Source organism: Uloborus diversus, chromosome 6 (assembly GCF_026930045.1).
Source record: "Uloborus diversus isolate 005 chromosome 6, Udiv.v.3.1, whole genome shotgun sequence".
Classification (NCBI taxonomy): domain Eukaryota; kingdom Metazoa; phylum Arthropoda; class Arachnida; order Araneae; family Uloboridae; genus Uloborus; species Uloborus diversus.
Window position 1 is genome coordinate 295,846 of NC_072736.1, and position 26,682 is coordinate 322,527.

The 26,682-nt window shown below is 32.4% G+C and overlaps 1 protein-coding gene across 1 annotated transcript; it reads left to right on the forward strand.

The window, feature by feature from the left end:
- Positions 1–539: 539 nt before the first annotated feature.
- On the forward strand, positions 540–26,682 carry LOC129224596 (syntaxin-18-like; the record flags this gene model as incomplete). Its single annotated transcript, XM_054859081.1, is given in 7 exon segments — positions 540–614; positions 939–1,005; positions 4,121–4,298; positions 20,571–20,629; positions 23,327–23,396; positions 25,128–25,208; positions 26,523–26,682. Coding segments are annotated over 7 exon segments (626 nt in total), but the record flags the coding sequence as incomplete, so codon positions are not given.

The following is a 26,682-nucleotide window of genomic DNA, read 5'->3' on the forward strand; positions in this document are numbered from 1 at the left end:
AGAGTGCCAAACAAACTGGTAGCTAATATAGAATTAGCGCAGACCAGACGAGTGACCGAAGCACTGGTTCGGTTCAACTGGAGGATTGAAGGCAAGGCATGGTATATTCAGTAAGTTACCGCCCACTAGCCAGGGCTAAAGCAGAAATACATGAAATACACCGTCAGCTCAGTCATTTCCAGCCAAGGATGGCAGTTTCATGCTTATTAGCACTCATTAGCCCGGCATAGGAAAGTGACTGAGCTGGAGATGGAAAACCTCTTAAGGACCTCTCTCCGAGCAAGCACGACCTCTCTATAAGCACGAAACTGCAGTCCTCTGCTTCAAATGACTCAGCTGGCGGTGTATTTCATGTATTTCTGCTTCAGCCCTGTCTATTGGGCGGTAATTTACTGAATATAGTCTTTATGGTGTTGAATGATAACCAAGATGAATGATTTATTTTCATTTGTGGGAGCAAAATTTATGTCTTTTTTTAGTCTAAACAATTTTAATCAATTTGACATTGTTCAGCAATGATTCAATTGATATTATTTCAGTTAAGAAAACTGTTTTACCTCAATTGAAGGAGCACCAAGAAGCTGTGATATCTTTGATTGACCAATATTTAAAAGGTAAAATATTTCTAAGCTCTAAATTAATATTAAAACTTCTTAAAATGGTTCATATGTCATGACTAAATATTTAAGCTATTTTGTAGAAAAATTATTGCATTAAATTTGCATGCTGTTGTAGTAAACTAAATAAATATTAAATTGACTTTTGTATTTGTGAAAACAATGCCATGATCAAAAATATTCCAAATCCTCATTGCACTGTGTAGGTTTATCTTTACCTTCTTGCAATATTAACTTTTCAAATTCATTCAGAAGTTGCTATAAATAATGATAAAATTTTAATACTGAATAAAATTGATTTTTTTTTATTTCTTTATGAAGCTGTTTGTAAAATCTACAGTGGGCAGAAAGCAATAAGGGTGAAGCAAGCTATTGACAGACAAAAAATGTATGTATTTCGTGGAATTTGTTTCTCTAAAATTTAATTAGCCTGTACATTTCAGAGAGCAAAATATAAGAATGATGTGTAAGTTTTTTTTTTAAAAAAATCTTTCATTTAGAAATGTATGAAACCTACAGCAATAATTTATGTCAGAAAAAAAAATTCTTAAAAGTTTTGTGCTTTGTAAATATTTAGGCTGAGAAATGCATTTTTTAAACATATGCAATTCACTTTTATTTTTATTTTGTGAATTTATCTTTATTTCACCATAATGCTCCTTAATTGCAGTTAAAACTTTTTTACCCATTTGTTGTAATGTAATTTGGTTGAAATAGAAATTCAATTGGTACTGAAAATTTATTTGGTTGAAATGAATATTTCATTGTATTGGTAGTCATTAAAATATAGGTTTGCTGTATTAATTGGTTTACTTCTTTACATTATTATTTTCTTGATTATAAATTTTCTGTTTGGCTTTTTCATTCATAAAACCACAGTTTAATGAATTTTGACAATTTTTATTGCAAATAATTAAAATCTTTTGTCATTAAGTTCAACATTTTTATCCTTTTTTAGCCACTAATGTTATTTACTGTGATTGTGCTTCGATTTTCACTAAAATTCTTTTATTTTTTGTCATGCTTTTATAGTCTTGCCTCTGAAATTTCTTTTCCTTGTTTTAAATTTTCCTTACTGTAATCTATTAAGTCAATAATTATTACTAATCTTTATCCTGTTGAAATTATTTTACTTTAATAATTATATTTTTGTCAATTATTATTTAAATGAAAAATATTTTAGAAATTCTTGCATTTGTCATTCTTATACTTTCGATACCTCTGTTTTGAAAAATGTGATCCTTTGCATTCAATATGAGAATTGAATTTTTCTCATTTTTTAAACAAACTACTCTTAAAAGGAAGCAAGTAAATGAAATTTCTTTTTATTTTAGTTAAAATGTATGACTCAAAATGTCAAAAAGCTGAATCTAGTTTAGTTTTTTTTTTCCTTCTATTATGTGGATAGTTATTAATGTGTTTATTTTAGAGTTTTAAAATACAATTCTAAAATAATGTTACTTAAATAAACTCTTTTACATGCTGTTTTTGTACTTTTAAGGCCTTCATTTTGAAAATTGCAATATCTTTGCATCTGCTATGGGAATTGGATTTTTTGCAATTTTGATGCTTGCTATGCCTAGTTAAGTAGCAAACAAATAAAAATTGTTTATATTTTTATTAAAGTTATAAAATTAATCATTTTAAACAAAATTCCATGCTTTTTAAGAGTCAAATGTCAAAACACTAACTGCGGAATTGTTGAGGTTGACTGTATTTTATTTTGTTTCATACCACAATATGTTTATCAACAATTAAAATTTAAAATGAAGATAGTGACGTAGCCAAACTGAGGGAAAAGTAAAAAGGGTGCTCCAAACTCTTTTTTTTACCTCCCCAAAGCTGCCCTGGACCCCTGGAAGTGAGTTTTTAAAACTTAGGCTTTGAAAAAATTCCGGGAAAACGTACTCAAACCCATCCCTTGCCCTAACCTCATTAAAGATGTCCTACACATGAGTATTTAGGACTGCAATTTCTAAAAACCATGAGAGTGTTCCCAACGTAACCCCCCCCCCCCCCCCAAAAAAAAAAAAAGGCCCTCTCAATTAATCATTCATGATCGAATAAATTCCATCTTTTGGACTTTAATTTAAAAAACTCCATGAGTCTCCCTGAGGTCCTCTTCCTAATATTACCGAAGATTCTTAAAAATTTCATTGTTAAGAGGCTTCAATTCCGAAATTTTTTTTGCGGGAGATTGCCCATACCCCCTATCCCTTAACAGTATTGAAACGCGTCTATGATTGCGTTAATTGAATTTCAATTTTGAAAATTTGCCAGGGGAGGACTCCGAATCTCTCCACCCATAAACCTTACCAAAAATCTTCTAAAACTGCATTTTCTACTGAGCCAAATTTTTTCCAGAGAATGCCCCTCGCTTTCTCGCCAACATCATCAAAAAATGTCTTGAATCTCGCTTTCAGTGCCTCAATTACAAAACATTTCAGTGTGTGCAAGCCGTTCTAAACTCCCTCCCCCCTTTCATTGAAGGTCGGTTTAAATTACGTTTTCAGAGCTTTAATTTCAAGAAACTGGCAGTGCACTCAATTTTAACAAAAAAAGCCTAAAATTGTGTTTTTAAGGCTTCAATTAAAAAAAATTTCTGGAGGGTGGCCCAGCATCTCTCTTCCCGTAATATTACCATAAATCATCTAAAACTGCTCTTTTTGAACTACTATTTTTAAACTTTGCACAGGAGAGAGATCCCCCGGACCCCCTTTACCTGTCACATTCAGAAATAATTCACAATTACGTGCTTGGAATTTGAAATTTTAAAAATAATCGGGGATGGCCCCGAGTCTCTTCCTTCCTTAACATCCCCATAGATCATCTAAAACAGTGTTTTTCAAATAACAATCTTGAAAAGTTCCCGGGGGAGAGCCCCCGGAACCCCTCTCTTGAACATAACCAAATATAAGGTACGATTGTGTTTTGGAAACCTAAATTTGGGTAAAAATTATTGGGAGAGGCTGTCCTTTTCCTTCTCTCCCTCTACTCCCCAAGTTAAAAATATAGTCTAAAACTGCGTTTTTATATCTTCGATTTCAAAAAAATGCCAGGAGATAGTCCTCTGATATCCCCTATTTCTGACTGAATTCTATTTTCACAATTAAATTTATATTGCTAATACTAAGGTCTAGTAATATGACTATCCCTGCTAAATGAGAAGCTAAATCTCTCTCTCTGCATATTAGAATATGCGTTTGAAACAATTAAGGAGGCACCAAATGCCCCCCCCCCCCCCCCAGCTTTCAAATATTAGCTGGGCAGGGTCGTTGCTAAACCCTGCTCAGCTAATATTTTGGATTTTCTCTTAAACATTTTCAGGTATTTTTTCATGAACTCACAATCACCCCTGTTTATTTTAAGATACAAATACTACACGAAATATCTTATGCTTTTATTTCTTTTGGGACTAGTGCTTCTTCTGTTGAAACTATGTAACAGATTCCTCATGTTATGTAGTTGAATCACAATTGAATCCCAGTATTGTTTCATTTTAGGCTGAGGTTAGAAAGTGATTTTAAAGAAAGAAAAAGTTCTGTTGGAGAAGACACGTTTCCTAAACCACTAGAAGTTGAAAACACGAAACCATCTTCTGGTTCAGAGCTAGCTTTGGTAAATGACTACGTAGCCACAGAACCTCAAGACTTGGACATTTCTCCAGAAGAATTTCAAATGGTAATTATTTTCACTTCTGGTCCACTTGTCTGTTAATGAAAAATTAGTTCATCTTTAATAAGTTAATAGATGAAAACTTATAATTCATTTTGAAATTCGATTGGCAATAAAGAACTCTTGCTGGTAAGAATGGGAATGGGTCAATAAAAAAATATTTTTAGAAATATTTGCATTGTGGAGGTATTCTATTTATTTATTTTAAACATATTTATTTCATTTTGTTTCTTTATTCATTTTTAAAAAATTTTTGATGCAGTACTCCAGCAATAAACGAGAGCTGTGTTTTTGGAAAAGGGCCCCTTCCACAATTGATGTCATGCTGTGAGGGAGGGAAGAGAGGGTTGTGAAATTGTTACTGTTTGTGGCAAGAAAGAGGGAGGAGTAACAAGAAGTGTGATAACATTTTTTTTATATAACAATAAGCTAATGAGAAACAGCCTGGCATTTGACAAGGGGACAGGAGAGGGCAAGGTGAAGCATGACAGTGGGAGAGGGGGTCAAATTTGTTGAAAAAAAGTGTCACATCAGGTATGGACAGCCTCAAACATGGAATTCTTGATTTTTTTTATAAAAAATTTTTGTTCCCAAGGTTTTCCCAAGGAAAAAATCTCAATAATTACACATCTGAACTGCTAACATGTGCCCCAGATGTTTTATTCCAAAGGGCCTCATTGTCTTATTTAGATTTTTTTTTTAAAAAAGGAGAGAGGGGGGGGGGGGCAACTATCCGACCAATTAGCTGTAACTGTTGAACATTTTTAATTCAAAGATTTCTTTTTAAAAGAAATTGAGATTTACCCTAACGTCATTATTTTTTTCGAATTAAAATCTCTTCTGCCCTATTGTGTTTCTCAGATAAGTTTTGATTTAACATACAATTTTAGCACCTAAATTAAAAACATGAAGAAATAATAACTTTTAAGGTATATTCAAAACTGAAAAAAAAAAATCTAAAAAATTTATGATTTCCTCTCTAAATTGTCATTGTAGTACTCTAATTACTTGAAGGCAAAGAGTCAAGAAAGGAACCAGTGGGGCACTCAGGATTTTTTCCTGGGAGGGGCTATAATTTTTTAAAGAACTCTGATACCTGAAGAAAGAGGCAAAATTTCTACCTGTCCTAGATTTACGTAGATTTTTTTTAGAAATTTCATATCAGTAATGTTTCACTCAGTTTTTATTTTAATTATATAGCAACTTTATAAGATTTCAGGGAAGAATAAATTGCGCTCTCCTGTTCTCAGTGCGTTCTCTCTCTCTCTATCGAACCACTTCTGCAAAATCAGTTACAATTTGCAAATCATAAAAGACACACACCTACTTAATTATGCTCAAATTAAGAAAAAACATTGAAAAAAGAAAGCTGCAACAAATACTTTCTTTTTAAAGAAAGAGGCTGAATTTTCTGTTGAGAGAAAAGTCGATTGTTGGGAAAAGAGTTTTACAGCAGCCGTATTTTAAAAGGAGTAATTTTCAAATCTTTTGTAAAATCTTCAAAATTATAGGCCAAAAGATGCAATTTTAGCCATTCTCTTTTGTCTGGTCAAGGAGGTTATGGCCATTTCTGAATTTCGTCTGATCTCTGGGAGGGGCTTAAGCCCCTTGGACCCCTCCTGAGCAAACGGTCAAATTTTGGGCAAATGAAGGCTTCTTTTTTTTTTTTTTTTTACTGTATGTTTATTTTACATAGCCTGAATCGCGTAAGAAAAACATTCAAGTATGTAAAATAAACAACATACAGGCAGGATAATTGTCTCTGCGAAACCTGCTGCAAACATAGATCTTTAAAAGGGATAGATAGGCCTTTCTCCTACAGCGCAGCGTATTTCGCCCGAAGAAAGTGGGGTCATCATGATTCTTCCGAGAATCACGTGATCAAGGGACATCGTGTCTCCCTCTTCCCGGGCAGCAATGATATAGCAATGCGAAACGTTGTTAAAAGTCTAGGATTGTCTGAAGATTTTCATTATACTTATGTGAGAAATCTCAATGTGAATCTGAGATTTTCTAGCGAAAGAGGGTTTGATGAATTTTATTAAAAAATAAAGACATAGTGAGTAACAGAAATCTTTCTTTCTGCTAAAGGCAAAAAAAGTCCCCATGCAGAGTCGAAATTAAGAATATTTTAAGCAATTTACTATAGATACCGAGCATTATATTAAATCACTAAAAACAAGCGATGGAAAATTAGTTATAGTATGTCCGCGAAAAATTGGATTTTTAGGTTTCCTAATTTCAATGAAAAGTGTGCTGGGAACACATGAAAAGTATGTAGGTGCCCGAATTCCAGTTCTAAACTGCGTAATGACTTATAAGCTTACTCAGGATCACCTTGAAACTTTTTTCAGTGCGATCAGGTTGTGAGGGGTGATTCAACAATAATCGTCGGATAATTTCGAAGTGCGAAAAAAAGATTATTCATTCATACGGAAATTAAAGAGTACAGTTCTTCAAATTGCGCTGATTTTGACAACCTTCAAATGCTAAGATTAAATTTTAAGCGTAAAAAAAAAATGCTTTGAAAGAAAGCCTTTTCTTCCGATTCCTTTGACGACAATTTGGAAAATTCAGAAATCATCTCAATTAACATGACGCAGTATATTAATGATGTTTCTGACTATGCTGGATTTTTTTTGTCCGGCAAGTGCACTCTGTTGTGAACTGCGACGACTGCAACGCAGTCTTAACTACAACAAATCAAAGAATAGACCTAATAAAATTTAAGAATTTTGGGACACATTCAAGTATGATAACTTATTGCAAGATTGCAGCCATTGAAATATGTACATTTGTGAAGAACAACTAAGCGAGAATGTGAAAAAGTTTTGGGAGTAAAACACAAAAATATAATGTTACTCATGAGACCACAAGAGTTATGCGAAAAATTTCAAATTCCGTTTTTCTAAGTTTAAATAAGCATATGTTGGAAACAGAAGCAGCAGATTTTCTCGTTGAAAAGTTTATAAAATTAATCGTTACTAAATATTGAAGCGTTAGAATGTATCGCACAGTCAATTCAAACAATGAAAATAATTCACAAAGACCAATAAGTAGGAAAGTAACAAAATTAATATTGTTAAGGGACAATAATCACTAGTTTTCTTCACCCTCGAGTTTAAATTGTCAAAATTATCATAGTCTGTGGGACGAAAAAAAAAAAAGAAAAGAAAAATTGGGGAGGGGGCGGAAGTTAAATGACCATTCATGTAGTTTATAATTGCAAATAATTTATTTTCTGAGTACTTAAATAAAACACTGAAGTTGCTTAAAAATTAGGAATAAACCAAAGTTATTGATTTGGCTAATATAGTGTTGGTGCGAAATGCATGCGAATATTAGAATATTATTTAATTGAGTTGATATTCGATACTATTTACATTTGTATTTCTAATTGGTTTATGGTTTTAGATCGGGTTTTATGTTAAATTGTTGCACTGGCTTCAAAAGTTGTGGGAAAAAGCACGCATTGAAACTATTTATCTGTATTTGAAAAATTTGATTGAAATAAGAGAAAATTTATAAGGTCAATTTTTGTTTAAGATTTCCGAAGACGGCTTTTTCTACTCAGTATTTAAAGCACTTGAAAAAAAGTTTAAATAGCTTGTGTGCCTGCTTCAAAAGTTATAATGGGAAAATATCTAATGGACAATTCCATGAAAAAGCTGTCATTTTGTCCCGCATTTCATTAAAAAGTAATAACTTAAAAAGGTAACAAAGAACATTTTTTTTGTAAAAGTACAACAAATACATTTGCGATCTCTTAATGAAAAAAAAATTGTTACCTATTTTAATTATTACTTTTAGTGAAAAATATGAGGTGTTACGTGAGGGACGAAGTGTTCCGTTTTTCTTTAATAATAGGTAAAATGCTTTAATTTAACTCATGCTTAAAGGGGGTAGGGTTAACCCTTGCTTAAAACATTTAACCCATGGATTAAATGCTTTAATTTCCCTTAATTGTGCAAATGATCGCGGCGCAAAGTGACTCTCTTCGATAAGGGAAACAGTTTCTTGTGAGGGGGAGTCCCTTGATCACGTGATGTCCAACGGGGGATGTTGACGCGCGCTCTGAGGAGAAAAGTGGGGAGAAGGCATACCTGTTATGTACAGAATATCAAACGCCATTAGCGAAGATATCTGACATATTCTAATACTGTCTAACACTAAGCAGAGTGAATATTACACATTACAAGGAAAGATACTTCTGCTATAAAAAGCTTTTATTTAAAAGTCTAAAATAGTTGGTAAGTTAAAGAAATTACAATGTACGTTGCAAAACAGGATGGATGAACATTTAACTTCATACCTGTATGGTGAATATTCTATATAATACACCCATTCGGACATGAGGAAACGAAAGCACCATGTTACAAGATAGCCACACACCAAATACCACACAAACCCTCTGTGATCTTACTTCTTATATCCCACAGAAAAAACACAGTTGATGCCTACTCATGGCGCCATCTACCGGACAGTGAGACAAACAATGAGAAAATTGATACGTATATATTTATGATGACAATAGAGGGTTGTTTAAATGGCAAGACCAATTATGTCTGAATATATTATACAACATGGCCTCCCCTCTTGACACTTAAAAAAAAACTATTCATACTATTCATAAGCTTATACAACTGTTTCGAACAATCCAACCCTGATTATATTTAATACAGATATATGAAAGATAAAAACTTAACATAATATATAACAATTATGATAACATATAAATATAACAACACTAAAAATTATATATATATATTTCTTTTTAACTGTAAATAATTATAACTGGTTAATCCTGCTAACCATATAAAAATAAGTTACCAACAACTTGTATAACACTAAACTCTAAATACTACCATGGAAAAAAATCCAAGTAACATCAAGATAAACATATGAAATATGTGAAACATTTTACGAACGTCTTCTTTCTGCAAAAATAGCATTTTTCTGAAAAAAGTTCATATAGACAAGTCCTAAAATAACTTATATAAGCTCTGTAAATAGAAAGACTATTATGTTTCATAAAGGACAATCATGACCAAGCCTTTTTTTTTCAATACTTAAATATTGCACTATGTTTAGCTACTTTTCCATGATAAGAGAATTCATGATATCCTGCGTTCAAACACATATACATGAAAAACATGACTTTCATTAATACTTCAAAAATTATTTTAATACATATTTGATTGTAAAAAACACTAATGTATTTGTATAAACATATTGATACTATGACAATTAAAAAAAAAATTCAGAGCCAGCAATAATACTGTTAAACCGGGACCTAGTGACATTGTCAATTATCAAAATAGGGTCTTACAAAATTAAAAATAACATGCCCGCGCAAGGCCCTCATGTAACCCTGATACTTGGATAATCCACACCCAATGACTTTCTGGCATTTACAATAAAACACCCCTACGAAACGTTTCCCGAGGCTGCTCAAGCCAGAAGGAGTAGGCCAAACCAAGCACAGTTGAAACAATCAGGCGGGAAATTAAATTGGTTTACTAAGTATCAAACTGGATGAAAAAAGTTTATGGATAATCAATTTAATACAAAATCAGGTATTAATGTATCAAAGTGAGATTCATATGTAATAAACACTTAAATATCAAAAAAAAAAACATTGTACTTCATGTCATTTCAAAAATATCACTCAAAAATTTGTTCAGGTCACCTTTGGTAAGAGGTTTGGTAAAAGCATCAGCAAGGTTATTTTTACTTTTTACATATTTTATGCTGAAAATATCTTTAAAGAACAAATCACGAACAAAGAAAAGTTTGACATCTATATGCTTTGTACGATGGTTCTCTATGGGAGATTTAACAAAATCAATAGTGGCTAAATTGTCTACATACAGGCAAGATTGAACTTTACGGTCACTGATAACTTTTCTATCTATGCATTCATTTAATATGCGATCAAACCATATTAGTTCTTTAACAGCATCAGTCATAGAGACAAATTCTGATTCCATTGTAGACAAGCAAATACTTTTTTGCTTAGAAGTACGCCACATTATAGGGGCTTTACCCAATAGTATAAGTTGTCCTCCCATTGATGTACGATCATCACGATTAGATGTAAAATCAGCATCACTGTATGTAATTATATGAATGTTTGTACAAGTCAAATTTAATTTCAGATTCTTAGTTAAATAAACATAACCTAATAATTTTAACAGACCTGACCAATGAACCATTCCAGGATTGTTCTGGAAATGGCTGAAAACATTTACAGCGTATGAAATATCTGGTCTTGTACGGCTTGCCAGAAAAGATAAACAGCCTAAAAGATTTCTATAAGGGTAATTTTGCATTTCATTAATTTCATCTTGTGATTGAGGAGATTGATATTTGGAAAAAACAGAACCCTTGGCTATAGGGAGAGAAGAGATAGGAGGATTATACTCTTTATACTTATCATATATTTCATTTATGTAACTTAATTGATGAATTAAGATAGAATTATCATTTTCCTCGAATTCAACTCCCAATAACTTTTTAGTTTGACCAAGTATTTTTAAATCAAAATGTTTTTTCAACAAATTTAGAACCTTGTTAATATGTTTCTCAGATCTACCAAATAAGACAATATCATCTACATAAAGTAGTAATATGACATCACTTTTGAATATATATACACAATTACACCAATTATACTTTTCAAAACCTAATTCTGTTAAAAATTTTGTTGATTTCAAAATACCAGACTCTTCCAGATTGATGGAGACCATACAATGCCTTTTTTAATCTGTAAACATAATCCTCCTTTCCCTTTACACAAAATCCCGGTGGTTGAACAAGATAAATTTCTTCAGATAAAGGGGCATATAGATAAGCCGACTTCACATCACATTGCAAATGAGTCCAACCTTTACATGACACAAGTAGAGAGAAGAAGAAGCGAATGATACTTATATTGACAACAGGGCTAAAAGTGAGATCAAAAGACTCGCCTTGTACTTGTTTAAAGCCTTGTGCACATAATCTTGCCTTATATCGAGCAATCTCCCTTTGGTCATTTCTCTTAATAGAGTAAACCCATCTGCATCCTAATGGAATGACTTTCTCCGGTAATTTTACCAATTTCCAGACCTGTCTCTTGTGAAAAATTTCTAACTCATCTTTCATTGCTTGATACCACCTGTCTTTTTGGAAAGATTTTATTGCTTGCTTATAAGTTCTGGGAACTGTGACCTCCTCTAGTCATGCTGAACTGTTAGCAGAAGGAGAATCTGAACTAGATAAGATTGAATCACCATCAATGTCTGAAATGTCTGAGTGACAATATTCAGATTGAATATTTGAGACAATACCTTTGCTTGTATTACTACCTTTGAAATCAAACAGTTCTTTTTTATATAAAATATTGTTTCGTTTGCAATATGACTCAACATCCTTGTGTGATCTTAATCTTTCCCTTTCCCCATGTTCATAGTAATATATATCAGTACGTGTTCCATCTGGTCGAGGTTTTGCTTCTCGTTCCCAGGTAACCCTCCTTAAACTTGTACAAGGGGTTGTACTTTCACTTGTTTTGGATTTTAATACTTCATCCGAAGGTGATTTACTGTACCTAAGAGGAGAAGTAATATAATACCTGTCATTTGACTCAACCTCTGACTTATTATTAGAATCATAACTATCAGATTCATTATTACATTTGGAACCCAACACTGCTCCACTATTACTCTGTCTGTCAGGTAAAGATTCCTTAAAAGATACATTAACAGTCTCAACAATTTTGTCTTCTTTAGGAAGCCATATGCGATAACCTTTGGTTCTGAATGCATAGCCGACAAACACACCTTTCTTTGCTTTTGCATCAAATTTACCCCGGTGTTGTTTTGCAATTCCCATAAACACAGGTACCCCCCAGGGTTTTAAATGCTTTACTGAGGGTTGTCTTCCTCCATACAATTCAAAAGGAGTTTTAGTTTGGTTTTTGTGACATAATCTGTTCCATGTATAAGAAAAATACAATGCCGCTTCGGGCCAAAAACTTCTATCTAACCCACTTTCATCTAAAATTGTACGAACACCATTTATAATAGTTTGATTAAAGCGTTCAGAAATTCCGTTCATTTCTGGACTATATGTGTTTGTAAATTCATGTTTGATACCCTTTTCCCTACAAAATTGTGTAAACTGTTCATTGTCAAACTCGCGACCATTATCAGTTCTAATTTTCTTTACTTTTTTATTTAGAAACCTCTCAGCTCTAGCTATATGTTGTTTGAAAATTCTAAATGCATCACTTTTACTACGTATGGGGTAAACTGCTGTTTTACGTGAGAAATCATCAATTATGCTCAAAAAATATCTTTCCCCCTTTTTACCTACAGTTTTGGCAGGTCCCCAAATGTCCATTACAAGAAGAGACAGTGGTTTTTTAGTTGTAACCTCCCCTAAAGATTTAAAGGATACTCTCCTTTGCTTGTTAATTTGACATGTTTCACAAAAAAAATTCTTACTTTTAAGTTTAGGAAGACCTTTGACACATTCGTGATTACATGTATTTACAATCAATTCAGGACTAACATAAGAAAAACGTTTATGCCATTTATGCATTTCATTATTTTCAACAACAGAGGCTTCGAAATGAACTTTTTTAGGGATATTCTTAAGAACCTTTGGATAAACATAATAAACACCATTATCTAGTGTGGCTGAAAAAAGATATTGACCTTGCCGAGTTACTTTTACCTTACCCTTACCACCTGCAAATTCTGCTCCTTTAACATCAAGTTGAGGACCAGAAATCAGGTTTCTACGCAATTTTGGACAATACATGACATTTGTAAATTTAAAAATTTGATGACCTATTTTCAATTTTACAGTTCCTTTACCTTCAATTGGAAAAGTATTACCCTTTACAGCTACTGACATTTCTTCTTTTATTGGAGTAAAGTCCACAAAAAAAGATTTATCTTTTACAAAATGATGAGAAGAAGCCGAATCAAACACAAATGCATTCTGCGTTTGTTTGCTGCTTGTATAGCTAGCCTGTGTAAAAAGTGAAAGAGTACCTGTTTTACTGGAAAAATCTCTGGAGTCGGAATGTTCATCGGAAGAACTTCTGGAGTCGAAATGACCTTTGGAAGATTTCTTGGGCCTTTTCTTGGTTTTGAAACTCTTATTTCTACTCTTCTTGTTTAGATTCTTGTCTGTACCTGTAGTACAGTCAGCTTGCGTTGAAGATGAGTCGTCACTCCTGGCTTTTGTCAGAACACGGCACTGCTGTTTACTGTGTCCCCATCGTCCACATCTGTAGCATCTCATCCTTCTCTTGGTGTACTGGACCTCTGGAAGAAAATTGGCGGTCCTGTCCTGTTCTCTAAGGAGTAGGCGGGATTCCTCAGAAATCAGCTCAAAGAACACATCTCTGTAGTTAAACTTAGTGTCATCCCATCTGAGACAGGGTTCATACACTTTTGGTTAAAAAAAGTTCCCTGACTTTTCCAGGTTTTCCAGGTTGTTTTTTAGAAAATTCCAGGTTACTCGCTTCATTCAAAATTTAAGTTTAAATAGTAATATTTTCAGAATAATTAAAATTGCTTAAAGTAGCGATGCAGAAGAAGTGAAACTTCTCCCCTTAGATTTAAAAAAAAAAAAAAACTTGGTTTTTCTTTCGTTTGTTTTCTCTGTCAAAATTTTAAGTTTTTTTTCAACATTTTGTTCAAAATTGTTTTAATTTGTTTACTATTTGTTGAAAACAGAGTACTTTCAACTTATTTTAGCGTTTCTTTGATGTCACGCGTAATATTATAGCATTTTGCTGTAGTCCTGCAGCAACCTTTTAGCATCTGCTTTTGGTTTACAATACTTTTTATTTTCTTATAAGTAGGTTACACGAAACATATTGAGCAAAATGCAATGCTAAATTTCAGTATAAATATGATTAACTTGTTGCATCAATCGGCATACCATGTAATGCATAGTAACAAAAATCAACATCAGCCAAACATAGACCAATGCCAATAATCTTTTTTTTTTTCACATATTAAAGGACGCTTACATTAAAATTTCAAACTTTCTTTTCCAGAAAGTAATAGTTAATTTTCAAAAATTCATAACTTTTTGCACATTTAATGTTATTTTCAATATTACACATCGATATAAACGTCCAATTCTGTTTCTGGAAGTTTAAGTCTACTTCCATTGTGCAAACGATCAAATATGGCGACAAAGTGAAAAATTTAAAATAATAAGTAGATTTTTGGATTTGTAGTATAAAGTAGTAATAAATAATTAATAATCCTTAAAAAACTACAGTAAAAGCAAAATAGTCAGTATTTAGCACATAAGAGTCTAAATCAATTAAAACAAAAAAAAATGTTATGAAGATTAAATTTTGCATTTTTCCAGAAAATAATTACAAATTATCCGGAAAAAAAGGGCACAATTTGTGTTGTTTTCAATAGTTTGCATTGCAATTAACATCCAATGCCGTTTTCGGGAACTTAGGCACTTGAAAAAGGCTTGTGTACTTCCATCTTGGGAATGACCAAATATGGCGGCTATGCCCAAAAATAAGAAATAACTTTTTTTTAATTTGTTGCATGAAGACAGTTAAAAAATAATAAATCTTCATGATACTACAATTCATTGAAAAGTTTTTATCACATTTGTGTCCGAGGCAGTGAGGATAAGATTAAATTTTAAGAACAAAATTTTTCATTTCTCAAGAAAATTATTTCAAATAATAATACAAAAACAATTTGCAGACCATTTTTTGTTGTTTTCATCAGTTTTCAATTAAAGAAAACATCCAATTCTGCTTTGTTTTTAGAAACTTAGGCATTTTTGGATCGTATCTACTTCCATCTTGTGAATGACCAAAGATGGCGACTACGTTTAACACGTAGCTGAAATGATTTTCCGATCAACAAAAAAAAAAAAAAACATTTTCCCCGATCGACCCTCCCATCTACAGGTTGTGCTTCCGAAGCAGTAAATTGTCTTCTCTCCTGTTGCATAATTGCTGTTCACCTGATTTTTTTTCCCTTGGGAACTACTGAGAGCCAAAAATGGCGGCTGCTGAAGATTTTTTGGGTCGCCACTTTTTTCATTGCTTTAAAATTGTTACAATTTTTTTAAAATACATCGATAAAAATGAAGATTAGATCTTATAAAACGAAATTCCCTGGGAAAAATTGGGAAAAGAAAAATTTTGGGGACACATTTGGAAAATTCCTTGACATTTTTGACTAAGTCATTTTCCCTGATAATTCCAAGTTTTCCCGGAGCGTACGAACCCTGAACCGAACAGAATGTTGTGGCAACCCATCTAAAACTTAAGGCAGTAGAAAGAAATGCGTTCCCCTCACTGACTCCATGTAAGAAAATCTTCGCTCTTTTGGCGCATTTTTCGTTGTGAAAAAAAAACGTTCATTTTTCGATTGCAGTTTTTAAGTGCCAGCGTCGGTTTAGATAAAAATTTACAATTTTTTTCGTGAAATCACAATAAAAACGAAGATTAGATCTCATAGTACTTAATTCCTTGGGAAAAAAAATTTTTGGAGGACAAAATTTGAAAACTCCCTGACTTTTCCCTGACATTTTTGACAGTGTCATTTTCCCTGACAATTCCCGGTTTTCCCGGAATTCCCGGAGCGTACGAACCCTGTGAGAATAGCTTGGACGATTGGCTCGAATGCATCAGGCAGATGTCTTAGTAGTTGAAAGGTCAAGTATATTTCAGGAACTGGTTGCTTAATGGATTTCAGCTGTTCGGCGATGTGACATATTCTTGACGAAAATAAGTCAATTTTCTCTTCAGGTTGTAGATGGCAAACTAATAGTTCAGAGAAGAGCTGCATATGTCTGGACCGATTATCTGGTTCGTAATGTGTCTTCAGTAGAATCCAGGCTTCCTTCGCTGTATCACATGACTCAATGATTTGTCTGTATGATGGAGTAATGCTCAAATAGATGAGAGCAAGTGCAGTCTGCGATTTAGATATAAAATCATCAACTTCTTTATATTTGTCTATTTATTTCAGGAGTGTCAGTATTAATAGTCGTAAATACTCCTCTTTCAATAAGTATGAATTTAATGTCTCTTGCCCAACTTGCGTAGTTATTTGCACTCAGCTTTTCAATTGCAGGCTGAATTAGTGCCATATTTCAATTTGGGAAATGACAGACAAGTCCAGCAAAAAAATTTTTTTTCAAAAAAAAATTTAAAGTTCAATTTCTACTTTTTTAAAAAAATTTCCGAAAAATTCCTCATTAAAATTTCAATGTTTCTCAAAAAATTGTGAGAAATAACTATTGAAATAAAAACTTTTATATGGGGATAAAACATGGCCTCCCCATCTTCATACATCGTTTCATTCTTGTTTATACTTGGCGGCCATCTTGTGCAATTTTCCTCAAAGTCCGAATAGGTGTATGTTTAAGTGGAAAACAAATGATAATTTCACTTTTACTCAAAATACTAGCGATAATAATGAAGGTCATTCAAAAATATTCTTCCTTACTTATACAATTAAATACTAGAACTAGCATGATAACTGCCCATAACCAAATGTTATGTACAGAATATCAAACGCCATTAGCGAAGATATCTGACATATTCTAATACTGTCTAACACTAAGCAGAGTGAATATTACACATTACAAGGAAAGATACTTCTGCTATAAAAAGCTTTTATTTAAAAGTCTAAAATAGTTGGTAAGTTAAAGAAATTACAATGTACGTTGCAAAACAGGATGGATGAACATTTAACTTCATACCTGTATGGTGAATATTCTATATAATACACCCATTCGGACATGAGGAAACGAAAGCACCATGTTACAAGATAGCCACACACCAAATACCACACAAACCCTCTGTGATCTTACTTCTTATATCCCACAGAAAAAACACAGTTGATGCCTACTCATGGCGCCATCTACCGGACAGTGAGACAAACAATGAGAAAATTGATACGTATATATTTATGATGACAATAGAGGGTTGTTTAAATGGCAAGACCAATTATGTCTGAATATATTATACAGCAACACCTATTCTATTTTAAGATCTATGGCTGCAAATAACTTAGATCAACGGTCTAAGGCAAATATTGAGGTATTGAATTTCAATGCGTTGGTGTTGGGGGGGCGGCGGAAATCACAGGTAATCTGCACCTCATTATTTTTTTAAAAACTTTTTTATCATGTAATCCGCAGATTATACGCAGGACATTATGGTACAATCCTTTTTTCCTTTTAATTTCAAGCAGGTATACAAAAAAAAAAGGGAAAATAAATAAAAAATTATAAATTATTTTCTCAAAAAAGTGAGGAGGCCCGGGCCCCCTCTGGCCCCTCTCACGAGCCACCACTGACTAAAGTCATTTAAATGTAAACTTACTGTGAATGTTAGCGATGTAATGATAACCTAACGATTTCATTGCTTTGCTAAGCTACTTTCGCGGTAACTCACTTCCAGTAAAGAATGAAAACAAATTGTGAATTTCTTCTTTCACCTTCCGGCATCGAAAGATAAGATGAAGTCATGATGTTCCATTGTGTTCCATGAAGTTCTGGAATGATTCGCACACGTCTCTTTTTGCACATGATGGAGATATGACGACACAGTTATGCTAATCAGGTATGCTGTATTTATAGCGATTCAGCCGTTGGCTCATTCTCTCTTTCTCGCATTCGGTTTTAGTTTACCTGCTGGTAGATTGAAGTTAGGGTTTTTGACTCTCTGGCATTACCAAGCCATCGAGTTCCCCGTTCATATGTTCATATTTATCAGGATGTATTAATTGTAACTTAGTTTTTTGATCGTCGATAGGTATGATCTGATTGAATTTTCAAGCACGATCCGAACTGAAGTATTCGTTGAGTGTCTTGAATTTATATTAGTATCTAGTATCTAGGAATGCAGATCATAAAATCTTTTTCGACACGATCTTTGGTTATAGTAAATTAGGATTAGTAAACAGAAATAAGATTGAGTTTAGAGATATTTTTAGATGAAGTTTAATTTTGAATATGACTTTGAGTTATTAACTTTTTCTTTGATTTTAATTTATACAATTGTTAATCATTAATAAACTTATTGTTGTTTATAATAAGACTTTTTCATCACTTAGTTTAAGATGATTCACGAAACAGAAAATGAATTCCAAATTGAAAGTTTGGCTAACTCTATTTACGCATCACACTTTGCTAATTTATTAGCTTTGAATTATTAGTATTATTAGCAAAACTTTTGCTATTACTACTTATGCGATATGCTAGAGAATTATAGCCCATCAACCAGAAATTCTAATATATGCTACCCCAATTCCGCTACCTATTTTTGATAAGTCATATCAAATGAAATATCAGATCTTGAACGAAAAAGATATAACCCCTCTAGTTTTAATACCACTTCAATTTCAACACTCAACAACGCAATCGGTATTTCCTTGAAATCAAGAGCATGAAAAATGACGGATCAAAAGGCTTTTCTTCTCAAATATGGAAACTTACGTACATTTTCAAAATTCTCAGATCTTCGTACTCTAGTAAAAACTGCTTGAGCTTCCGGAATGATATTTATCCAATGGAACAAGTGTCTCTTGAATTCTATCTGAATGAAGCAAGTGAATTCTCTTACAGCAACCCTGGCTTTAGACATGGCGTGGTGCTGCATTGGGGCGTTCTTAGCGCCAAAACTGGCGAGATACAATTTTTTTTGTTCTGCAAAGCACGAAAATGCTGGAAAATTTTACTTGTAATCATAACAAGGGAAAAAGACATGAACATCTGTAAAACTTCTGGGAAAACTGGAAGAGTTGGCAGGTATGATCCACTCATTAAGCACAAAGAATTATGAATAAATATGCATTTTTAAGTCATTATTTCAATCAATTCTCAGTTAAGTCTGGTCAGACGGTATATAGGACAGATTTAAATCTGAATATCGTTACAGCGGTAATAAATATATATCAATACATTACTGTATATCAGTATATCGCCCAGCCCTAATATATACAGTCAACTCTCAATTACTCGAATTCCAAGGGATGGGCTAAAACTTTTGAGCTGTTGGTAGTTCAAGTAATGGGAAATTTCCATAACAGTCTCAAGAGTTGGACTCAAGAGAGGACCCATTAAAAACTTTGAGATAAAGGAATATTCAAGTTATAGGCTTCGAGTTATCAAGATCCAACTATATATATTTCAATAAAAAATAGTTCATTAGTTTGTTTCAAATGTTTTTTTTTTTTTTTTTTTTTTTTTGAACTAATCAATGACAAAGAAAGGTACAAACACTTGCTAAAACAAAAATATTGACACAACAGAATAACAAATGAGGCAGTGAGAAACAAAGGGATGTAGGTGACAAAACTAAAAATTTTGAGGAAACTAATGCTAATTCTAGGAGAACCCCTTCTCTGTTATTGGGCAAGAGATAATCCTAGTAGCCCTGATAGGTGCTGCTATGCAGCAAGATTTAGAAAAAAAAAACAATGAAAGCCTATCTAGGATCTGAACTTTAAACCTGTTTTACTCAAAACTTGAAAAAGTCCACTTACATCCCTTTGCTTCTCACTGCCTCAAATGACTCTGAAAGTTTTGCTGAGAGGGTAAGGCTGATATGATCATGTATCAAGAATTTTTGAGGGTTTTTCAAAAAATACAATTTTATACTGTAGGTATACAATTTTATACTGGTATGCAGAGCTGCCAACTGCTACAAAAAAATCGTTTGTTTCTAGAACTGCAGCCTTGAACTATGACCCTACAAAAATGTATCTAAAACTTACAATTTTCTTTTCTTTTTTTTAAATCCTAAGAAACATTTCAATCTTTTCAGATAATGTACATATCATTTGGATAATATTGCTTTTGTGCTTGGTAATTTTTGAAAATTTTCTTTAAAAATAGACAAAATGAAAACATGAATTTTCATTAATAAATGATAAAAAAGTAAGACATTTAATATTTTTCCACAATAAATACACTTGTCCTATTGTAATTTTAAGCGTAAATTATTCATTGTGTCTCTTACATTCATTATTAAAATGTCTAGATTTACTCCCCCCCCAGACACACACATACACATAAAACCCGGCTACAAATTTAAATTTTCAAAAGTTGGCAGCTCTGATGAAATAAATATGTTCATATGTGCCCCCTGCTAACATTGCATATCTCTACCCTTCAGGGTCCTCCCCAACCCCCCTCAAAGAGAAAGATTTAACCGCTGAAATCCTTCTGTTGGAAACAACCTTACATATATTAATAATGTATTTCTTCACATTGCAGTTTGAAGAAGAAAACCAAAGATTGTATGATGACATGAATACACTTGTTGATGAAGTTCGGTATGTATGTCATCGTTATTTGACAAATTATGTTACTTGAAAACTTAATACTTTATGCAGAAACAATCAGAAAAGCCATAAAATTTTTCATGTTGAGTACATATCTACAAACCACTCGTTTATGTGAATACTGTGAAGAATGGTTTTTTTTTTTTTTTTTTGGATTATGGCAAATTTATGTTGGTTAATAAAAAAAGGGAATTGTAGGTAAAAAATACAGATTTATATTACTTAAATGCTTTGTGAGTAAAACATTCTTCAACTAACCATTGATTGGTGAATTGAAGCTTTTTGAAAAAGTTCTAGACTCAGAAAACCAAAAAAAAAAAAAAAAAACTGATAAAAATATAGCTGCTGTCATCCTTTGACAGAATTTGAACAATAGTGTTCAATTTTTAAACTTTACTTTATTCATTTATTTTTTAAAAAGTTTTAATTTCCTTGTAATTTTAAGTTGAAAATTCTATGCTACCCGTTTTTTACAACTGTCACCATTTGCTATTTTCTTGCAAGCGCTCTACATTGTCAATATAATACTTGGTTGTATAAGAGATCAAAAAGAATGTTTTAAAATCCATAATTTTACTGAATTAAAAGAAAATACCTTATAAAGAGTAGAGGGGAAATTGTCACAAAGCAAATACACTCATTACCGTAAACTTGGGAGAAAATTCAAAGTTGCAAAATATTAAAAATTGAAGCTGTGATGCATGTTGCTAAATTATGGCTAATTGAAATATCTATTTTCAAGACATTTGAAACATAAGTAATCCAGTTCATGAAAAGTAGCTGCAAACCATGTAATAATAAATTAATAACAAAAAAAAAAAAGTGTTGAAAAGAACCAAATTGAGTTTTAAGATCTGTGATGATATATACTATTCATGCATTCAAAACTAATAAAAATAAATCAAAGCTGTATAAGCACAAGAATAATCTGTGTATGAAATGTGGCAATAGGTTTTTACTTTAAGGACAACCAGTGTACATATAAGGGTGAATGTTTTCCGGAGCTAGCGCAGAATTTAGATTTCTTTAACTGTGAAATGCCTGAATTCCACTGTGTTAATTATTTGTACATTTTAAATAATTGGTCTTCAACCTATGGCCAGTAGGACACATCTGGCCAGAGAACAGATTTTGTCCGGTCCAGGGGAAACTTACTAACTCGAAAGAACATTTTTATTTGATAATATATTTCCTTTTAGGCATTTTTAAATGGAACGAATCTCAGAAAATCTCAAAACCACCACTGAGGTTTTTAATTTAAAAAAAAAAGAAAGAAAGAAACTTTCTGTGAGGGGGGGGGGGGGAGGTTGAACTAACTAAACCATGAACTGAAACTCTGAACTGAAATATTGATGGTTTGTTGACCTGTCTCTCCTCCAAAAATTTACAATGTGTCCCTTGAGTAAGAAGGGTTGGATATTCCTGTTTTAAATGACTGGAAATGTGTATGTTAAGTTTCATAGCATTTAATGCATTCAGATATCAAAGCCAAAACTGATATTCAAACCACAGCAAATAGGTGATTTCAAATGGGAAAACTGTTTTCTCAGACCCCTTTTCAACCTGTTCTCGCCTCTGCTCTGTGCAGAGTTGCTCTAGTAGTGCTGCCACCGTAAGCAGTATTGACAAGTGCTGCTCCCGCCTCCATTGGATAATAATAATAATATAAAATAATATGTTAACAAAATAAAAATAATAGTCAAGTGCTTAAAATTAAAATGAGTCTGGGTTTTGCATATCCAAGCACTGGTGCACACTTTAAATTGTCTTTTTTAACATTAAAGTAGTGGCATCTTATGGCACTGAAACAGATATTAATATTTTCAAAACTTTTAAATCACACAATTTGCCACCTCTAAAATTAAATTGAACTGAACTATGTTTTGCATATCCAAGCACTGGTACACTTTCTAAATTATTATTTTTTTAGCATTGACGCAGTGAATCTTATGGCGCTGAAACAGATATTCATACTATTTTTTTTTAAATGTTTCAACTTCAAAATTTGACGCTCCTAAAATCTGCCGCCCTAGGCGGCGGCCTACCTTAGGAGCCGGGCCTGGTTCTATGGGCATATAATACTTTTCAGAGTTTTTAGATCAAGGTCTGTATAACTTCTGATACAATCAGCACTCTTGATTTCTCGTGGAAGAGTGTTTCTTGAGAGTCTTAGGTTTTGTTGAGAATACTATTCATCTTCATCCAGGCAGTCTTATGCAGGGCCGGATTTAGGGGAGGGCAGGAGGAGCTACCTCCCCGGGGCCTCCACAACAAAGGGACCCCCACAATAATATTTTTACAAAATATCCTAACTTTCACGGGTCAAAAATATCAGATATATACATATATATCAAAATATTCAGATTTATATTTAAGTATTGGATATTTTCGAAAATACGATGATCTTTTTGAACCCTGATTAGGGGCTTCCACACTTCCAAATCTGGCCCTGGTCTTATGTGTATTAACTCTTGGGTTCTGGAGAAACTTGGTTGGCCATCGTTGAATTGGACTATAAAGCAATGATTAAGTTGTACTTTCAAAAACTATGGTTTATTTTATAGGAAGATGAAATTTTAAGCACCTAATTTTAAAATTTTGAAGCTATCAATTTTAAACATGTCTGTAAAAAAAATTGCAAACATAAAAATGAAGTTTAAAACTGTTGAGATTTTTTTTTCTTTTCAGAGAAATAGAAGGAAAAGTGGTAGAGATAGGAAAGTTGCAGCAAATACTTTCTGAAAAGGTTCTTCAGCAGGTAGAGTACATTTTGAAATTAGAACTTCTCGTATTGATGAAGTAGTAAAATTAGATCCACCAATTAGTAAAATGTAAACAAATTTATTTTGTTTATTTTGTTCTAGCTCTTCTAAACTGTCAGAAGAACTGCATTTATTAGTTTTTTTATTCTAAACTGAACTTGATAAGCATAAAGGTTTTGTGAATAATATAGAAAAATTTTTATGCTAAAAATCCACCAGGTTATTAACTATAGAGGTTTTTCTAGGTCCGAGAAAGCCTTTCATGAAATTTATAGCATTCATTTGCTTAAAACAGAGTTTCTCAAAGTGTGGTCTTTTGTTAGAGACCCAGGTATGATTCCTCCCTCCAGGAAGGTGGGGATTCGCGAGCTCATACCAGGGGTCCCCCCGACACACAAATGAAGGGGGTTATAAGTTTGACGTGTCTGACTGTCTGTGGCACTCTAGCGCCTAAACGGGTGGACCGGTTTTGAAAAAAAAAATTATTCAAAAAGAAAGTTGATCGATAGTGTTCTTAGCTAGGTTGCATCTTTGGATGACATTCATTATTGAAGATATTAATTAAAAACCTCTAAAATGTTTTTTGCAATTTTTGCAGTGAAAGCATAGTTAAAAATGTTAAAATTTAATACCAAAATCAGGATTTTTTTCCGTATCTAATGGAATAAGTGTGGAACTTTTATGTTTCATAGAATTCAAATTATAACGTTGTCTTAAAGCAGATTTAATAATGACTAAGCCTTTATTAACGCGATTGATAACTGAAATTTTTTATCTGTGGCCAGTTTCTATTTAATAGCAAATAAAATACTTGACATTGCTTTTTAATAATATAAGGCTTTTTAGTGGATTTTCCATATAACCTCTTGATTCTAAAGTTGCAACTCAGTTGGAGAGTTTTTTCAATTTTTAATTTTATAGTTGCTTGTAATAACATCAAAATAAAAAGGTGCCTGTGAACGTACACACAAATGGACAGCAAAGGCCCCAAAACCCTTGCATTTAAAACGTATTTCTAATTCTAATATGGTATATAATATACATATAAGGACTATTGTGCTATATACCACACACATTATGGTTGCATTCTCATCCCTCAACCGGTCGACTGGTGACTAACCGCAGCCTTCTATGAGAGCTACCGGTTAGCATAAATACAGGTGCTAAAGCGTTGGAGATAGTAAGAGCTAACGTCATTAGCTGTTCAAGGCAAAGTTCGTGCGCTTTCAGGTGGAGCTTCGTGGTGGCTTTGACTTTGAGAACCTCTGGCTTAGAAGTAACTCTTTATCTGCCTAAAATCGTTTTTTATCATCCCTTTGCTACATTTCGGAGTTAATTTTCCTCTATGTCTGCTGTTTTGTATTTTATCAGCTTTATGAACATTTTCAAACAAGTTAATTTTATAAATTTGGCATTTTTCGGGGAGAAAAAAAAGAATTCTGGCAGAAATTTTCAAATGAACCCCAGAAAATTGAAATTCAATGTGTGTTATTCATAAAATTAAAAAAAAAAACCACTGATTTGAAAAATATGTACTTATTTGTTTATTTTTGTGCATTTGGAAAATTATGTATTTCATGCTCTTAGATTACTATAGTTGCTTGCATGTTCAGTGATTACAAATAAATCCCATGGAGGGAAAGAGTTGAAAATTAAAATAAATCATTTCGTTTGTTTAGCTATTAAAACATCCAATTTCTAAAATTTTTATGTGCATTCTTTTGAAGGATCAAGACATAAATAGGATATCTGACACTGTTATGGGCACAACAGAGAACATTAAAGAAGGAAATGAAGAAATACGTGAAGTAGGTGTAATTTTTCTTTTCTTAGGTATCAATTAAAAATGCGTTTTAACTCTGGTGATTTAAAAGACTACAATAAAAGCTTTGTTAATGCACTTAGAAGTGAAAGCGAAAGTGTAAAAAGTTTATGTTTTTGAGCTAATTGAAACAATTGTACAGTTTTATCATTATTAAAATTAAAAAAAAAAAAGACTTCCTTTTTATTAAAAAAGGCAAAACCTCAAACTTTATTTTTCTGTAGTATTGAATCTACACTTGCTGCACTTTTTGAGTAATTAAAAATATGAAGTTTTTTTTTTTTTCAAAACATAAAAAGGCTTTTTTTTCAGCTAAAAATTACTGCATTACCCTGCATAATCCAGCATGACACAAAATTTGGGGGTCACCAGATTTTCAATAACACTTGCCTGGTCGTTTCCGGCATGTTGGAAAAATCAAGGTTAGAAAAAAAAATTAACAGTATGAAAAATATATGTTCAGCTTAAAAATTAATAGAAGCTCTATGCATATCTTATTATTATTAATAAACAGTTTAATTTTATAAAAGTATTTACTAACAATGTCATTTGCTATTTTAACAAGCAATTTATTGTTTAATAACGAGTAATTTCATAAAAATTAAATTAAAATTAAGTAAGAAAACATTTAAGCAGTAAGTTATCATCCCTAAACCAGTGCTAAAGAATTGACCATAACTATTAAATAAATAAAATTAAACTTACCTCTCTAAAAGAAACCTCAGATAATTTATTAAAAAAATTATGAACAAATTGCAGTAATGATGATTGCTTCTGAATTGATTACTTTATTGGCATATAATTAAATCCATTAATAATGACCTACCATAAATAACAAGCACATATTAAATGCAATACACATTTTTTTTTTTGAAAGAAGGGTACTTTTGGGATTTTTTTTTTTTTTTTTTTTTTTTTTAACAGTGGTTTGCTTTCTGATTGGATCTGAATGGGGGAAATTTACTTTTGTTTTGTTGCAAAATAAACCTTGCAAAATTATCCGGCATGCGGGAAAATTCGAATTTCTCGGCATGCTGGTCACCTTGCTTTTTTCCGGCACGCCGGATAATGCGATAAAATTTCTTCAGTACTTATAGAAAGTTCACTTTTTCTTCACTTTACAAATGTTTTATGATGTATGCAATTTTAATTGCTATATGTGCTTCCATCTAAAAATTTAATTTTTAAACTAATAATTTTGTAACTATAGTTATGGAAACACCCTGTATATAAATAACTTTAATTGTAACAAAAACTTGAACTTAAAGTTAGTTTCATTTGATTTTTTGATTTTTTACAGGCAATGAAGAAAAATGCCAGTTTCAGAGTGTGGATTTTGTTTATTCTAATTGTGTTGTCCTTTTCCTTACTCTTTTTAGATTGGTATAGCCCTTAAGTAAAAAAAAAATATTTAATTGTACATATATTTAATAAAAAATATATATTTTATTTCACATGAA